A 17,843-nucleotide genomic window follows, 5' to 3' on the forward strand; every position below is an offset into this window, starting at 1 on the left:
TGGGGGAAAGGGTAAGAAAGCAAAAAATAAATTTCATTTACAAGCAGATTGTAATTTTGACAAAACTATTTGGCAGCAACTGGATCATGTAAACAGAAATAGTGAAGCATCCATGAACTGATAAAAAATGGTGCTGGAATAAGCACAGAATTTATTAGAGACTGTTTGTAATAAGCAGTGTGTTCTGGTTTTAAATTTACAGTACTTCTCAGTTTGATGTTTGACTTCCCTTAGCTGGTTAAGGAAGAAGGCAGCAATGACAAGCTTGCATTCAATTACAGAAATCTCAGTAGACTGACTACAACTTTGCATACATATTCCTGTAACAGACAACCAAGGCATGCCAGAAGACAACTGCTTTACTTGATAGACATGATAAGAATTTTCTCATTTTCTCTACCTAATAACAGAGAAATTAAAATATCTTCTAGTATTTATAGGCACAGTACCAGAATAAACAGTCTTCTTCACTTCTTCCTAGTGATATATTTGTAAGAATAATTGTAGTTATTTATCTAGACTAGCCATTGTTTCACCAGAATGTTCTAGGAAGAAAAGGGTACATGTATGTTCCCTTAACTATTTCTGAAGTCCTAGAGAATACTCTTGAAAGAGTGGAATTCGGTCATATGTAGGTATCTGAGCATGACAACCCATTTTAAGACACCTGATGATCACTGAAGACCATGATGGTCAACAGTGAATGTCCTTCAGCTTCAAAGTGGAAACTGTGGTTACTTCTTCACTATAAAGGATGTATTTAATTATCACAAAAACTGACAAAACACGATAACGTATGTTGGAATGGCATACTGGCAAATAGTACAAAGAACCAGATTGGGATACACACCTGAACAAACCCAGGTTTGCCAGTGGCTGTGGCTGATAAAAACAGGGATACTCCAAGGATACCTTTCCCAGCTGTCAGCAGCTTTTAGCTCAGGGATTTTACTCAACAGGACAGTATTTTATATTTAATGCAGATTTTTATTACATGCATTTCTTGTATTGAATTTAGTGTAAAGCTAGCTTTGGAAGTAAAAAAATTTCCAATGATTTTCAGTATCTGCTATGTGAAAATGTACTTACTCTCATGAGTTTGTGGATGTGCCTGTTTAAAAGCCAATGAATTATACAGTCTTCACCAGACTAGCTGTGATTTTAGAGGCCCATACTAATCCTCAGTTGTCTCTCCTCCATGCTAGAGATTTGCTCCTCAAAAAGGATACTTACATCTTCAGGTGTGCTGTTGCCTTTCTCTGTAACTTTGTAAGAAACTTTTTTAAAGCCATCTGTAAATTCAAATTAACTACTCGAATCACCCTGTCCCCATAAAAATGAACTCTGAAGAATGTGAAAATAAGTAATATCTAAAATAGCCAAACTGTCACATAATTTTTGTATCATATTTGTTCACAACATTATTTATAGAGATTTTTGAGGTGTAGGCAGGAATAAAAGATAACCCAATAAACAAAAAAACCCCAAAACCTATCACCTGTTACTCAGATGACAGTTTTAAGAAAAATATTTAAACCAAAAGTAATAGCTACACAGTTTCAAATTTCAGTTACTTCAAGACTATGGTCTTATTCTAATAAACTTATTCGTACTTGCTCTAATCAACTTGTCCTAAAAGGTTCATGACAGGAACCTTTTTACTTTTCCTCATGAACATGGACATGAAGAATCAGTATTTTACATCCACTGAAATCAACATTTAAATAGCAATTCAAAATTATTTTGCACCCCTTTTTAAAAAGTTGCTGTAAGCAGTCTTGTGAAGTTGGTGATATACTCCAGCATTAATGAATACCAACTAAATGTAAGTCCCTCTCAGAACAGAACATCGCATGACAAAACTTTGCATAAATGGGTAAATAATTTTTCCATTTCATAGTATCCATTAATAGTCTGATTTGTTTTAAATTATGTATCAAATGGCACAATTACAGAATACTCTACTAGAAATCTGAAACTGTGCTTTTAGTTTCCTGACACTCTTTACACTCCATTATAACATCATGATTTTAAAGAATTGCAAAACCATTATTATTAATTTCTTTTGAAAGTTAATTTTATTTATGAATGATGCCAATATTTCTGGCACCTGCAGAATGCACACTTGGTATCAGCTGTCAGGAAGGTGGAAACCCAAATGTGTGGTAAAATAAAGAAACTATAGTTTATTAGAGAAGCTAAAATTTTGCCAAAATATTCTTGGTTTTACACAACCTTTCAAAACTCATGTATGAACATTTCAACTGGACAATAGACACTAAAAGTCCCCCAAAACTATATACCACATACCTTGTAGAGCTGATGGGAGTAAAAAGTAGTAGCGTATGGGAGGAAAGATATTACGATGCTGCTTGTTTCTTTGAAGAAGGAACTTTCACCAAGACTTGACAGGAATAATCCAAAACTTATTAGGTTATGCTGGCTGAGACTGCAATGACAGATAATATGCCTTTTTCAGAAAACTGATGGTTCTTTGGAACAATTTGCTAGAAATGGGAAAGGACTTTGTCTCTCACAGCAGCATGCTGCCTCCAGTGCTTCACACAACATAACTACTGAAGCCAAAGTGAAGTGTACTTCAGATCAGTACATTCTTTGCACAGAGCTTTCCACAATAATGGAAGCTACCTCAATTCTAACACAGGTCACTGAAAGAATGTAAATGTAACATCTGTGGTACATTACTCTGTAACACTGCAACTGTGTAGTAATTCTTTAACATTCTTTTGCTATTGCCATGCAATGTGACAAGACATGTGAGATGCAAACAAATCCCACTGGGCAAAGAATATATTGTTTACTTGTGAGCTTTACACTTTTTCTTTACCCAGTAATGATTTTGTTACTTTCACAGGTCTCAGATATTCCTCCTAATAAAGGCTTAGATAAGTTGGATGCAGCACAGCTAAATCTACACCAAAATGAATTTGTAATTCTAATTCTCCTTCTGAAGAATTGCTAATCTCATTCATCACAACTGACTAATTATGCTCATTTACTTATTGTGCCTTTTGACATATTCAAGGTTCAGGAACAATTTTACTTAGCCCAACACATTGCCGAATAGATAGAAGCTAGAGTTCATCTATGAAACATTCACTTCTGAAGACACTTAACTAAAGATGGCCAGATCATCTTGCACAATTTCAGTTCCAGCTGAAAAAACTTCCAGAGTTGTAATAATTTGGTAAATTAATGAAAGGGTAAAGAAGTTTAGTATCTAATAGAACTTCTGATCTCTAAAATATATTCTTGCTGCGGCTGATCCTTTCCAAGCTCATGCCCTCAGTACTTCTTCTAAGGTTTGAAGACTGGTGTGACTACAATCAATTCTATTCCCACTGTCACCATGGTCATTCTTAAACCATGCAATAGGATCAAAAAATCCAAGTCCTAAGAAAATGATCAAAGGAAAAGAAGATCGGGGCTCAAACACAACTTAAAGACTTCAAGATGGCATGAATAATACACAATCATAAACAAAGAAACAAACAAAAAGCTTTCTTCCTTAGAAACAGAAAGGGATTTATCAAATTCTTCTTTTAAGCATTTCCATTATCTTTTCAGGAGAAACAAAGAAATGAGAAACTGTGTTTTATGTGAAACAGGTTCTAGTTATAAGAAGTATAGATTAACAGACAGCAATTTCATGAATTTGGCATCCAAAGATAATATTAAGACTAATCAGTCTTCTGTGGACCATGTAATTTCAAAAACCAAGCTGTGTCTCTTCTGCATTAAGATACCATGGATTTCTCATTTTAATAATCTGATGAAGCTTAAAGATTATTAAGAATTTGCTTCTCTTTACTTGGAAAAAAAGACAGCAGAAAAAACTCCAACAAATGGCTTTTCTTTTTACTGTCTTCTTAGTAAGATAAGCATATTAAGCTGAACTGGAATACAAAGAGATGCAGTAGATTCTGGCTGTTAAGATTCCAGTTCGGTGCACTTTGGAGTTCCTGTGGGACTTCAGGCTCCACTGCAAAATGCAGCATTCAAAATTCAACAGAAGATTAATTGGAATAACAATTTTTGTCTGTGATAGGAAAATAGCAACTTCATCCAACTGATTGATTATGCTGAAACTGAGTCAGAACCAGTGCCTTACACGAATGCAACATACAGGAAGCTGTTTAAAACTGAAACAAGAATATATGCCCAAGAGGAATAAAACCTGGGCAATACAAGATAGTTTCATGCCTTCTTTCGGCTAAACTAACAGAGCACTCACACCATTACTTAAGTCTATGTGGAGAGAGCCGTTTCCACTGTAACTTTTGTGACAGCTGGGATGAAACTCTCAGTTGCATAGGAAAAAGGTCTATACCCCCCATTAGTAATGTTTTTGATCATGTGTCAATACTGTAACTTGTTAAATTAAAGCAAATAAAGCAACAGCCAAAGATACATAAACAAAAATTTCAAATACAACATTATGCATTTTTAAAACTAATAACACCTTTTAAAACAAACTGAGCTTAGAATATGCACTTGCTGTTAAGGCTGAGATGCTATCACCACATCTCCTATTAAGCAACAGGAAACCTCAATACAGATAAACATGTAACCAGCAATAAAAGACCCAGAACTGTAATTATGTAATTAGTATATGCTGATATTGTGTGACACACCCAAGTATTCTGACTTCATCTGTTAATGTTTAACTGGCTTAGTTTCACTTTTCAAGAACATCCCATTTATACAGAACAGTCTTGAGTTATACCCATTCTTTGCTCTTCAACTGCCAATACTGTTTTCTACAGAAAGAAAAAAAACCCCAGCTTTTACTGAAAGCTTACTGAACTTATTAAACTTCAGAAGTTTAAACAGCAGATATAAAATTACCATCAAAGATCAATCATAACCCCTAAACTTGCAGTTGATTTCAAACATTCCTTTTGATAGATTCAGAGTACAGCAAGTTTTCAGAAGTATGAACAGTTCAAATCTCCTCTATTTTTAGGGAAGTTTGTAATAGATTCAATTGGAGACATGAAAACCATTTTAAATAGACATCACAAGATGCATCTGTAGTTTAAAGGTCAAATTTATTAGGAGATTAAGAGATGTATTATACATGAACTATAAATACAGCACAGCTGACTTTATTCACAGTCACACAGCCAATGCCAACCTATTTTGTAGACACTCTTGTTCTTTTGTTCCAAGAAAAATTTGCACCATAAGACTTGGATTTAGGTTTTGGCATCTTCTTCTCTTCAACATCATAACTCCAGCCTAGAGGTTATGGGGTAATGGCAGGGGTGAGACAAGAAACAATGAGAATTATATTCCCAGCATACAATATACAGCAAATGCAATTAAAAGGTTTTAACTTTGTTTTTCAATGTAGGCATCTACTAATCTGTTCCATTCTAGCTGGCAAAGGAGAATAATGAAATGCCATAAACGTGGCAAATGACCATTGTGTGAGATGGCAAGACCTGACCACAGTACAGACCTCCATGCAAAAAAATTGACAGTCATTAATGAAAAGCTCAACAGGGAAGACTGACTGTCCTGTAAGTTCATGGCTTCACAATTCCATAGCACAAAGAAGCACTAAGGATCTGTGTATGTTGGCACAGGAAATGAAAAAGGTAAGAAAAAACATGCATAAAATAACATACATAGATAAATCTCAAAGGCTGAGAGAAAATGGAGACCTTGGAAAGGTAATAGAAAAAGAAGGGCATGAGGACCAAAAAAACTGCAAAAAGCAAAAAACTTCAACATTAGAAAGGAGTTTAATACTTAACATTTTTTATAAGAACATAAAAAAACTAGGAGTAAAAAGAAAAGGGAATGAAGTGATAGAAGACAAGTAAATTATGTGATAGTTAAGCAAGAGAAATGCTTAAAAATGTCAGAAAAGAGGAGGTGGAGACATTAGTGTTTATGTAAATCAAAATGCAAATTGATTGCAGCCTCCAGGTGCCTGGAAAGTTGCCAGGGCAGCACTCAGTATTCCGAAGTTTGGTCTCTTTAGCTGCAATATTTCACTCAAAGTTGAGATACTTCAGTTGAAGCCAGAAGTGGTTAAATATGTAGTTTTAAGTGACATTCATAAGAAAGTACTTTTCTTCCTTAGTTTTAAAACTGAAAGTTGCAAGCCCCAAAATGCTTAACATTTATCTGAATTTTTATATTTAAGGTGCTCACAGTAAACACTCAATACACGTACACATCAAAATGTTCTCTAAGATACACAAGTTGTCATGTCACTGCCTCAGTTTTGCGCATTCACAAACATCACAAAAACATTTTCATGTTTATTAGTCTCGACCTGTGTTAATTTCCAAGTTAATTATTCTCCGTAAGAAACACTGAATAGAGATTTTTAAAACATATTCTTTCCATCTGTGAGAACACTGGCTTTTGCCTCCTGTTATGATTAAAAATATAAGTTGAGTAAACAGCCAGAACTAGATCCAGAGACAGACTTCAGTATTGCAACATTCAACATTGTAACACCTAACATTGAGACACTTGGCTGCTGGAATGGAATCTACAGCCTCAAGGTATTGCTTCATCTTTTTATACACTAGATGGAGAGGGGCCGAGTGCCTCTAGAAGAGATTTGCAACTGCCAGCACAATGACTTGCACTGCCACAGATACCCAAAATGCTTAAGGTTAGTTACATTTAACTAATGACTGCAAGAGGCCACCACATGTGATTAGGTTCCACACTTTGGAACAGACTTCTTCTGACTGGCACTTTGAGGTGCTCACAACAGAGAGCAGAGGTCACTTTCATAAAAATACCAGATGTTGAGTGAAGTTACTCTTGCCCAGAGCCCTGCCATACAAGCCAAGTAGAAAGAAAGCAGATTTCATCTTCACTGGAAGAACACCTGACTAAAGGTTGTTGTGGAGTAGAAAAACTCTCCATCTTTGTTACTTAAGCTGCATGTTTTTAAACAACTGCTTCAGTGATGTCAGGACAAAAAAAGTAGGTCAACAGTCAGAATTTTTAATTTCTTCCAGTTAAAAATATTTCCTCCTTGCCTAGAACTCCAACCATCCTCAGCTGTAATATTTGGACAGAAATGTCTTCTGTTACTGTATCCAGAGCTGCTACACTGGCATTAGAAAACACATCAGATGGGGCAGGCAGAAAGACAGCTTATCTCCTTAAGTTCTTAAGGTGAGAAAGATCTCATAAGTTTACCAACTTTACCAAAATAACCTGCAAACTCCAGAATTTTCAGAAATTACACTACAGGAATTCTTAAGGAATTCTGTCACGGAAAATTTGTGTGGTTCATACAGGAGGAACAGAGAGAGGTAAGTATTAGTGCTCCTGGACTTAGATATGTCTCAATACTATTTTGGTTAAGAAGCTAACTTCCTAATTTCTACAGTCTTTTAAAACCAGAACTAAATAATGTAAAATTTGTATTTCTAGCTAGACATGATATTGAAGCTATCACTATGGAAAATGTTATGCATATATCACATGTATAAATAGAAAGGAAATCACAATTTAGGTAAACCAATATCTACAGAAAAGCTTGGTGCAGTCTCAATTATGGTAAAATTAAGAGTACAAGCTAAATGAATATTCAATTACTAATATTAATACCAAGTCATAGCCTTAGTTTAGATGGTTTCATGCATCTAAATTTCTAGCCAAATGAAGGCATAAACTTCCTACACTGAACAAATGCATTTTACCTGAATCTGTATTTTGAAAAGAAAAAATATAACATCTATAAAGAGATTACATAAACAGGTCATTACATTAATTCTTTTCTCCTGTATACTGTATTGTTCAAGAATTAACAGGAACTATACAGAAGCATAAATGCAACTATACCAAAATCTCCCAATTTTAATTTGTTCATAAAACATTAAAGTACACTAATAAAATTTGACAGATTATCAATGTGATCCTATTAATTTCTTAGAAAACAGAACTTATTTTTACAATAAAATTAGCATTTTAAGTCAAAAAAGTTTACATTCACAGAGGAACAGACAAATTAGATTCTAGCTTTACTATTAAAAAGTGAGAATTAATTGCACATCAAAAATTAAATAAATTGCACAATAATTTCCAAGGTCTCCATTTGTCTCCCGGCCTTTGAGATTGGTCTTTTGTATGTTATTTTATGCCATTTAATGTGCAATACATCTAAACCACATTTCTTAGATGTACAGGTTAATGGAAATGGTTAATGGACCATGTTCGTGGTGCACAACATCAGCCATCTAACAACTTTGCATAATTTAGTCTGATCAAGGAACTTTACTATTTACCCTGAACTAAATATAGTTGAAAGCTGCAGACCACAGGGAAGACTTCTGAAGAACCTTACACTTCATGTGCATTATTCCTGGCTTTGTCTCAATGCAATTAATCTTCTTCACATTCAAAAGGACTAAGCATCAAGCTTAACTTTTTAAGGAAAATAGAGTTGATTTAAAAGGACAAAAAAAAGAAAAAGAAAAGAGAGCAGCAAAAAATTCATGCTAACACTAAAAAGGACCACTAAATATTCAGAAGGCTGAGATTATGGGTACTGTTTGTGGTACCATCATTCTGTCAGGAAATACAAGCCTAACTAAGTTTGCAGACACATTCTCTTTGATATAATATTGGCTTAAAATTATTAAGTGATGATACTGACTTTTCTACTGTCTTCTCCACAAGTAAATAATCATCAAGTGCATGTGTTTAGACTCTAATGCTGGGCAGTTAGGCATAATATCCTAAGTCTACAGATTCCTCATGGGGAGCAGTGAGGGGATGTGCTGATCTCCTCTCTGATGACCACAGACAGGACACAAAGAATGGAATGAAACTGTGTCTGGGGAAGTCCAGACTCAACAATAGAAAAAGCTTATTCACTGAGACAGCATGGTCATGGGAACAGGCTCCCCAGGGAAATGACCAAGACACCAAGCCTCTCAGACTTCAGTGAGCACCTGGGTGATGCTATTGGTCACATGGTTTGCTTTTAGATAGTCCAGAGAGGAGCAGCGAGTTGGACTTGATGATCCTCTTGGGTTCCTTTTACAATAAATCTATGCGTCAACATAGCCAGAAATGAAGTCCAACATGCTTGCTTGGCAGCCAAATTTAGAATTTCTCATTATCAAACATTTAAAAGAACTCGGACAGTTTCCCTCAGTAAGAACTGAAATGCTCATGTTAAGCATTCAGACAAAGATAACACTGCCATGCATCTGGAACACCAAGCCTGGAATACACTTGAACCTGAACCATTTCCTCCAAGACAAGGTCTCATTCAGCTCTCATTGAAAACAGAGATACTTGCAAAAGCATTTTAATATTAGTATCACATTTTAACAACATTAATGGCTGAAACATCTTTCTAGAAGGTGGAAAGTCTAGATTCAATGCCTTCAGCACCTCTGGAAATATCCATCATTCCCATTTTTCTCCTCCTCATGTAGAACACTAGCGTTCTATCATTTCTGCAGAACAGAGGGAAGGTATTTATCCTGCACTTATTCTGTCATTAATATTTTGAGATCAAGATTGCCTATGGAAGGATAAATCCCTCATAGCCCATGCATACAATACGTACCATTTTTTTCGGCAAAAGCAATGGCATCTTCTTTAGTAGAGAAAGTAAGAACCATGTTGGATAAAGGATCAGCTCTGTAAGTAATCAGATAATAATTTTTAGGCATTTTGAAAATAGAAAAAAATTATATCTGCATCACAAATGTTAAATCAAAGGCTGTATTACACAGCTCACTGTGGTATGCCAACTCACAAACATTTAAAAGACTTTGAAAAATTATTTTCAGGGTCAACACTTTCTGCAAAGTTGTTTTACTCTTTCACTATGTGAAACTTCCCTCACAACTACTTGCAAAAATTAATTGGGTTGTTAGACAAACATGTCTAACCACTTCCTAAGGTTATAGTACAGTGCTCTAAAAGATTCTTTAAGTCTGTAAAATCCCTCTCTTTTTGTAAGATCAGGCGGTTTAAGGTAATCCTGAACATTTCAAGAAGACCAAGAGACTGTAGAGCAGCTAGAGGAAGAATAATCTCAGACAGAAAAGAGCAGAATACTGAAGTGAACAGAGAAGGAATTAACCAGAAATGGAAAAGTACAAAAAAAGTATTGAGAATTCTGCTTTGGCTGAGGCCACATGACCAGCACAATTTATTCCTACACAGCAAGCAGATCACAGGCCGCAACTGAAAACAAATCTTCAAAATGCAAACTGCTGGTTAACTAATTACATAGTGGTTAGTTTTAGATGACCAGCTATTCCTCAAATGCATGGATGAAATACCATAAAGGTTTTTGAATTCTCAGTTAAAATACAAAATTGCCTTATTTGTCGCTATAAAAGCTCAATTTAAGAATAATGATAACGGATGGGGGGGAAAAAAAGCAGGAGTTCTAACTCTTAAAGAAATGAGATACTGGTTGTAGCAACACAAAGATAGATAAAACCTCCCTGAGACAACACCGCCTATGAGCCTGGGAGACAACTGGAATGACAAGACCAAATTGCAAAAACTATTGAAGGAGCTGCCTCTCAACTGTTCTCTCTTTGAAGCTAGAAGGATAAATGAAGAGAAAAGACTGAAGATACACTGAACTCTCTACAATAAAGGGCAAAGCCTGGAGAAGGGGGAGGGGAAAAGGGGAAATCTTGCTTCCAGCAAAGACAACAATGTAATTTTATCTGATGTACACATGGAAAAATGGAGTTCACTATATATCCAATATATTCCACAATAAAAAAAAACCAAAAAACAAAAAAAACCAGAAACAAGCAAAAATAACACAACAAACAAACACACAACCAGGATAAAGACAGAAATTATACTTTTGCAAGCCACTGTGATAGGCTCTCTTAAAGACATTTAAAGAGCACTCTTATAACAGCAGTTAAGTGAATTAGGAGCTAAGAGTTAGTTGATGACATGACCAGTGGAGAATCAAGTGGCCTCAGTGTACTGCAATATTGTGACAAGTTTTACTTATCATTATTTTCTTCCATGATTGGGGTTAGAAAAATCTTTTCAACACTGCTAAAAAGGAACAAAGAAGCTTTAAGTCTGAAATGTAGTGAAGAACCAGTGACTGCTCAGACCCACAATTATGGCAAAAGCCTTCCACGACAGAGGCAGTTGGGAAATGATAATTGTGCAGAAATTATTAATTCTGTTTTATGTGGAATTATCCTTCATTCAATTTAAATACATTTCTGATTTATTTCCATAAATGAGCTATCAATGTAAGAAAACTGGATTTCATGATGCTCAGCATGATGTCCTGATAGTGCCAGTAGTACCAGTGCTCCAGAATTTCCTATGCCTACTCCCAACTGTTCTATCAGTCACTGAAAACTAGGATTCCATGTTTTGTTCTCTTATGAGATCTTATATAGTGAAAACTTTGCACTTCCCACATTTCTTTGTTTACAGCTTTATATTAAAAGGTGTACTCAAGAACAATCTTTAGGCATTCTTATAACAAAACCTCCCAAATAAAAGTAAATGCCATTTTCACTGAAAAGAAAGGCCAAATAGCCAAGAAACAACAAGTATAAAAAAACTCCAACCCCAAATAAGACTGTAAAATTACAGAAATATAGGAAAGACCTACAGGTAAGTAGGTATATTGAGTTCAGAGAAAAGAGGGCTTAAATATGTAGACTCTAAAGAGCCCTAACCCACTAATCTCATTACATTATTCAAAAGTAAATGCACAACTGTCTAAGGAATTTTCTTTCCAGAAATTAAATCTCAAGAGAAGAAACTCTTAGGTATTTTTGGGCATTGAATGGTAACATTAGAGTGTACACTAACACTTTTTACAAGAATGCCTTAAAAATGAACAGATACAAACTATATTACAACACCTTTAACCTAGCAGTGTCAATTCTCAACAGAGAGCCTTTTTTTTATCCTACCTGGAGCTTGCCTATCCATGAGATATTCCTTTCCCTACTCAAAAATAAAAACATATGTGGAGCTTTGTCAAATTTTTGAGAAATCAATGCAACAGGAAGACTTGATTTCAGAGTTACTTTGAATTAAATTTCAGACTTACTTTGAATTAAATTTCTGGATACATTTATGTTACATATATAAAAAAATAATTTGTTATTTGATTCAGAATGTTAATAGATCTCAAAAAATGCATCCTGAAATTATTTCGTATTTAAGATTTTAAAGTTTTTTTTCATAGAATTTTGTATTCTTTGATGATAAGTGCTAGTATGATTGTAGCCAGATATTTTCAGTACACATTGTGCTCTTTCTGAAGGTTGAAAAAGAATCTCTAGTGGTTGATTTTGGTTTATGCCTAATAATTAACTATTCTGAATATGCCTCAAAGGAGACTGCTCCAAATCAAAATAACAATGTTTTCAGAGGAATTGCTGGCATAGTTCTCAGAGTTTACAGGAATTCTAACCACAGTGTGAAATGTACGTACTGTATTCATATAAGAAAAAAAAAAAAAAAGATTTAAAAATTAGATGCATACAAGTTGCAAGTACATTTCCAAATTACAGTATATTTAGGTAAGAGCAGTACCTTTCTGGTTTTTTTGTGTTTTTTAGAGGTTTTAATATTAATATTGACAGTATTTTAACAAATAGAGTAATATTTTAAACAACTGGGCTTGTTGTGGTGTTTTGTTAGTTATGACTTGTCCTTTTAGATCCATAGAATAAAAAAAAAAAAATGGAAGTGTTGCTGTTTTTGTTTAAAAGATGTCACTGAGAGCTGAGAATGATTTACTACTTTATGTAACTTATGACATTCTGGCCCTGATTCTGCCACACAGTAACATCAGCACAGTGTAATCACTGAAAAGTCTAGTTGTTAACATCTTTCTCAAACTCTCCCAGATGATGTCGTGAGCTTTAAGAATGTGCTTTTAAAGTTAACAGATCATAAATCATACAACAAACAAACCCAACCACTTACATAAAGACTGTTATAATACAATCAGATTTAAAGGTAGAAAGGCTATTTCAAATTGAGATTACTAGTGATTACTATATTACTAGTAATGTACAAGAAAAGTATTTTTAAATTCAGTAAGTACTCACGTAGATGCCCAGCCCATTAAAGGGTTTTCCCAGCGCTCCCTGTTATCAAATTCCATCTTCCATTTCTTTGTATTGTTAGCTCCTGACTGCATTGCATTACGTGCTGGAACAAAAATGTGAACTTTCCTGGTTTTGATGTGCTCATCTGGAACACCAGTTAAAGTAGTGATATCCTAAAAAAAAACATAATGTGACTTGTTAAAAAAGGGTTTGTAAGAGACGTGCAAAAAATACTGCTTATGTTTTTTACATGATTTCATGCTTTATTTTTAAAGTTACAAAAGTTGAAAAAATTTAGAAAAATACATTATGATTTCAGCCGAACACAACTGAAGGCGATACATGTTAGGGCTGCTATAATTCTGCTTCCCCTGGCTAAGTTAGGTTTTGCTTGGATCAATTACCTCAGCTTGCTTATCTCCCATCTACAAAACAACTAGAGCCAGAGGAGGGACAGGACATTTTCACCCCATCCTTCTCTGTCCACAGCTGCTAAGTCAAGACTGCTTCAACTTGCACCAGCAAAAGCAAATGTGGAAAAGTGAGAACACTTTCTTCCTTCAGGAAAATATTAGAGTGCAGACTGAAACATTGACAAATTTCAAAATTTTGCATTAGCATTAGGAGCCTAAACCTCACATGAACAGGACTATTTACCAAAATACTTGCCAGCCAAGTACGTGTTGCAGTGTAAGCGCTTTCCCTTGGGCTTAACTCTGTATGTTGTTAAGAGACACCAACACCTATGCTGGCTCAAGAAGCTATCCTTAGCATGAAGGAAGAGGCAGAAGGTAATATCTTTAGCACAATATGCTACTGATTCTTTGAGACTGCAGAGAAGGTACTAGAATTCAAGTCTTATCTGTCTAGCCATTAGTTATTAAATAAAGTTGACCCTCTCTTCATGTTTCAAGTTATTACTCAGCATTTGACAGTTCTGTGGATGTTCAAGATCAAGAGAGGGACATTTGATGCTTGGCAACATCCCCAGTGTATTGTGAGGGACAAAATTATTTAGGAGATTTCAATCTTCAAAGAAAAAAAAATATTTGTAACATTGTATATAACCAATAGTATGATGCCCTCCTCTATTAGGGAGGAATAAGCCTTCCAAATAAACCTAACAAAGATAAATCCTTCAAACCAGCCTAAAAACATTAACTGACTTTAACAAAGCATAAGATAGGGAAAAACCTCACAAGAATTGCTGTGAAAAATTACCCTCAGCAGCATCTGATATAATTAAAGTGAACATTCTTGCTAAAAACTAAACAGTAATTATGCAAAATTAACCTGTCAGTTCACCCTAGTAAAGACTGAAATCAAACATCAAATCCATCTCTAAGGAGGTTAAACTACTCCTGCTCCTTACATACTTAAAACACCAATGGGAGCTCCTCAGTCTCCCTTCCTGCCCTTCCCTCCCCTTCCCTCCCCTGCCTCCCTTCCCTTCCCTCTCTCCTGGAACAAGTAGTAAACTGGTAAAAGTCCAGAAAACTGCACTAAAACTTAGGACATATTGAACTCATCCTGACAGTATTGCCATGTCTTGAATGAAAAGATAAGTTTTGAATAGAACGCTGTCATTTTACATAAGATGTACCTATTAACTTTATGGGATTTCATGACAAACTTGAAACTTCCTGATGCAGTCACTAGACCATCCTTTGAAACACAGCAGTTATCATTTTCAATTTTACTTCAGAAAATTTGGGAGATCAGTCCCTTAAAGCTGTAAAAGGGAGGAAGTTTAAAGCATTTTACTTGCATTTGCAATGAGGATAGCAGGGACAACAAACAAACATCCACACTAGTTTTCCAGCTTCTGACATTTCTATTCAAACTCCTACAACTGTAGAAGTATCTTAACAATTCCATTATAAATGCTTTCATTAGGGCCAAGTCACACTTATTTTTACTATGAGTCTAGCCATGATATGAAAGAGAAGCGGTACCAGCTACTGGAATGTTGCAACATCTAAGTAAAAATACCTTTTGACAGATTGCCATTTCTCACTGCTGAAGCTTCAACTGCAATTTAGGAGGAAATTTGCTTAAATTTTTCTGACTTGAATTGGCAAAGTGCTTTGTTTAATGAAAAGGAGTTTTTACCTGCAGTAAAGTTCAGTTGGGATGGAACGTTTCAATTTGCTTATTTATACAAATAGGCTGAAATATTAGCCTTTATTTCTGTATTTAACAAACATGAGAAAAATATAGTAATATTCACAAAAAAATTTCTTTTTCTGCCCTTAAACAATGGTATATGCAAAAATGCTGAGATTGTTACTTTCAGATAGGTAAACTTCAAAATAACTCAAATTTATTTTATTTTTTTACTATTATTACATTCAGCAACTCATAAGTTCATTATGAATTGTATGCTTCAGATTTAGAAGTTTTTTAATTCTTCCAGAATAATCTGGAACTACTAAAATAAATATACTATGTTAAATAACATTATGGACATATACTATTTTTACTTTTGAAGACTTAACATCAGAAAATCATAAAAATATTATACAGTGCATACAGAACACAATCTAAAAGGAGGATTAAAATCAGCAAATGCTATATTTATGAGATAACCATAGTAAAGAAATGCCTAGACTTGTTTATCTGGATGAAAGTAAAACCAATACCCCAGACAAACCCTTCAAGCTATGTTTTTTGGGTACTCAGCTGGCTCTAAATCAAGGTTATTTCACTAATAATATAGGATTAATCCCATAAAAATCTTTTCAAACAGAAAATTAAAAATCAAAACCTGCCTGCTTTCCAAAACTGAAATATCTACATGGTGTTGCTAGCTCTCCAAACTTACATTCATTATAGCTAGAGTTTTCATGCCTTCTGGGAATCAAGCAATTATTTATTGACATCTTCCCCATTTTAAAAGCTGGCAATTGAACAGACAGTTGTTAGGACAATGAGTTTCTGGTTGCTGAAGCTCAAGTTGTCCTGACATAAAATCACTGATTTTGCTTGCTCTAGACATGTAAGGTACTGTGCATAGCTGAGCTGTTGCCAAAGATATGGAATAAAAAGGCTTGGCATCTATCACATACTTGACACCTAAAGAGCACAGAAGCTCTAAGATTCCTATTCCCTGTAGGCGCACTCTTAGTCTAGACAAACTGATTTCTCACACTTTTAAAATGCATTACAACACTCTATTGTGATCATTTCATCCACACAGCTCCAGCTAGTGACAGAAGAACCTGTCCTTTAAGCGACATTTCAATGGGCTAAAGCTCCCGCTCCAAGATGCCATTAAAACAATATAATACTTGAAAAGAACTATGCTGCATTGGGTTGAACTCTTTACTGGGTCTTCAGTGCTTTGTTCTGAGTTTAAGTTCTCATTGAAACTACCTGTGAACCAACTTTTCAAAACAAAGATATTTTTGACAGCTGTTTTTTTTTTTTTAAGTGTTCCTTAATGAATTTTGCTGTATTAGCATATTAAAATACTAGTGAGGTGTTCAGCATTCAAAATATTAAACACATTAGATGACAATATAAAAGACTTGAGATTTCAACTATATAGGTTTACAAAAAATTAACGACATTTTTAAAACAGGCACCTAAAATTTTGTTTTTCTTATTATATATACATAGTAAGCTCTGATTTTATATTTTTTGTAACATTTTAATACTAATTTTGAGGCATTTTGTGTCTCCTTGGAATAAGCTCAAAGGAACAAACCACTTTTTTTAAACAGCAGAAAATACATAAAATTTCTTACAAACATAGTGGTTTTTCTTTATTACAACTTTATTATAATTTAAGAATATTCGTTCATGGTGGAAAACCTGCTAAAGATGTTCTGGGAAGGGTAGTAACAAACGAAATGTGCTATACAGCAATAAGAAAAACTGATTCACAGAGGCAGTGTCAATGAAAGCACTATTCAGCACGAAGATGACTTTTAAAGGAAACAAGAATATCCTTTTTTTAAGTACTCCACTAATAGCAGAAATTCCAAAGGGGACAAGAAATGGAACTCTCTAATTAAAGGAGAGAGACAAAATGATTGAAAGTAGCTCTGAAAACAAATGGTTTTGAATAGATGGGTCAGGTGTGCATAAAGGTGTCATGTTTCTTCTATGGCATTTCCTTTGCCATGAAGATAGAAACTGTACATAGCCACTATTAACTACCTACAGTTTAGCATTCCCCCCCTCCCTTTTTTTTTTTTAAATAAAGGAAACAGGGAACAAGCAATGGGAAGTTGATGTCAAAACACAGAAAAACCTCCCAGCAAGCTTCCAGCAACCACCCAGGATTTAGAGTCCTGCTAGCTGCTCTCTTTTCAATACCAGAATTTCACACATTTCAATGACCATTATGACTTCAAAGAATCAAATTTTCATCATTGTCCGTCATCTGCCGGTTGATTTGTATAAAGGAGTTCTTCTGCATGCATTCCAGACAAAGGGCTCCTTACTTTCGTGGCTATATATCAAGTTTAAAAGTTCTATTTGTGACAGTTGTGTCTGTGGTAAATTAGAGTAACACTGAAGGAGTGCAGCTGCTCCACAGGAACCTCCTTTTTGGCATCATTTCACTTAAATAAAAACTGAATAATTAGCTTCTGCCTTTATGAAACCACAAAAATGCCACTGGCCTTAGCAATTACTTCCGGTTGCCCCACCTACTTAACCTCAATAGTTTTACACTTGTTGGAATGGAGAGAAAGTAGAAGGTTTTTGTACTTTATAGGAGTTTACAACAGCTTGCTCTCTTCCCCT

At 34.8% G+C, this 17,843-nt stretch overlaps 1 protein-coding gene across 1 annotated transcript in view; it reads right to left on the reverse strand.

The window, feature by feature from the left end:
- Positions 1 to 5,053: 5,053 nt before the first annotated feature.
- The window catches only part of NDUFS4 (NADH:ubiquinone oxidoreductase subunit S4), a 47,417-nt gene continuing 34,627 nt past the window's right edge, over positions 5,054 to 17,843 (reverse strand). Inside the window, exons 3-5 of the mRNA XM_079330434.1 lie at positions 13,089 to 13,261; positions 9,584 to 9,657; positions 5,054 to 5,262 (exon numbers count right to left, since the gene is read on the reverse strand). Coding sequence (XP_079186560.1) covers positions 5,159 to 5,262; positions 9,584 to 9,657; positions 13,089 to 13,261 — 351 coding nt within the window. The 3' untranslated portion in view covers positions 5,054 to 5,158. The remainder of the gene's footprint in view (positions 5,263 to 9,583; positions 9,658 to 13,088; positions 13,262 to 17,843) is intronic.

The sequence above is a fragment of the Erithacus rubecula genome, assembly GCF_903797595.1.
Source record: "Erithacus rubecula genome assembly, chromosome: Z".
Lineage (NCBI taxonomy): Eukaryota > Metazoa > Chordata > Aves > Passeriformes > Muscicapidae > Erithacus > Erithacus rubecula.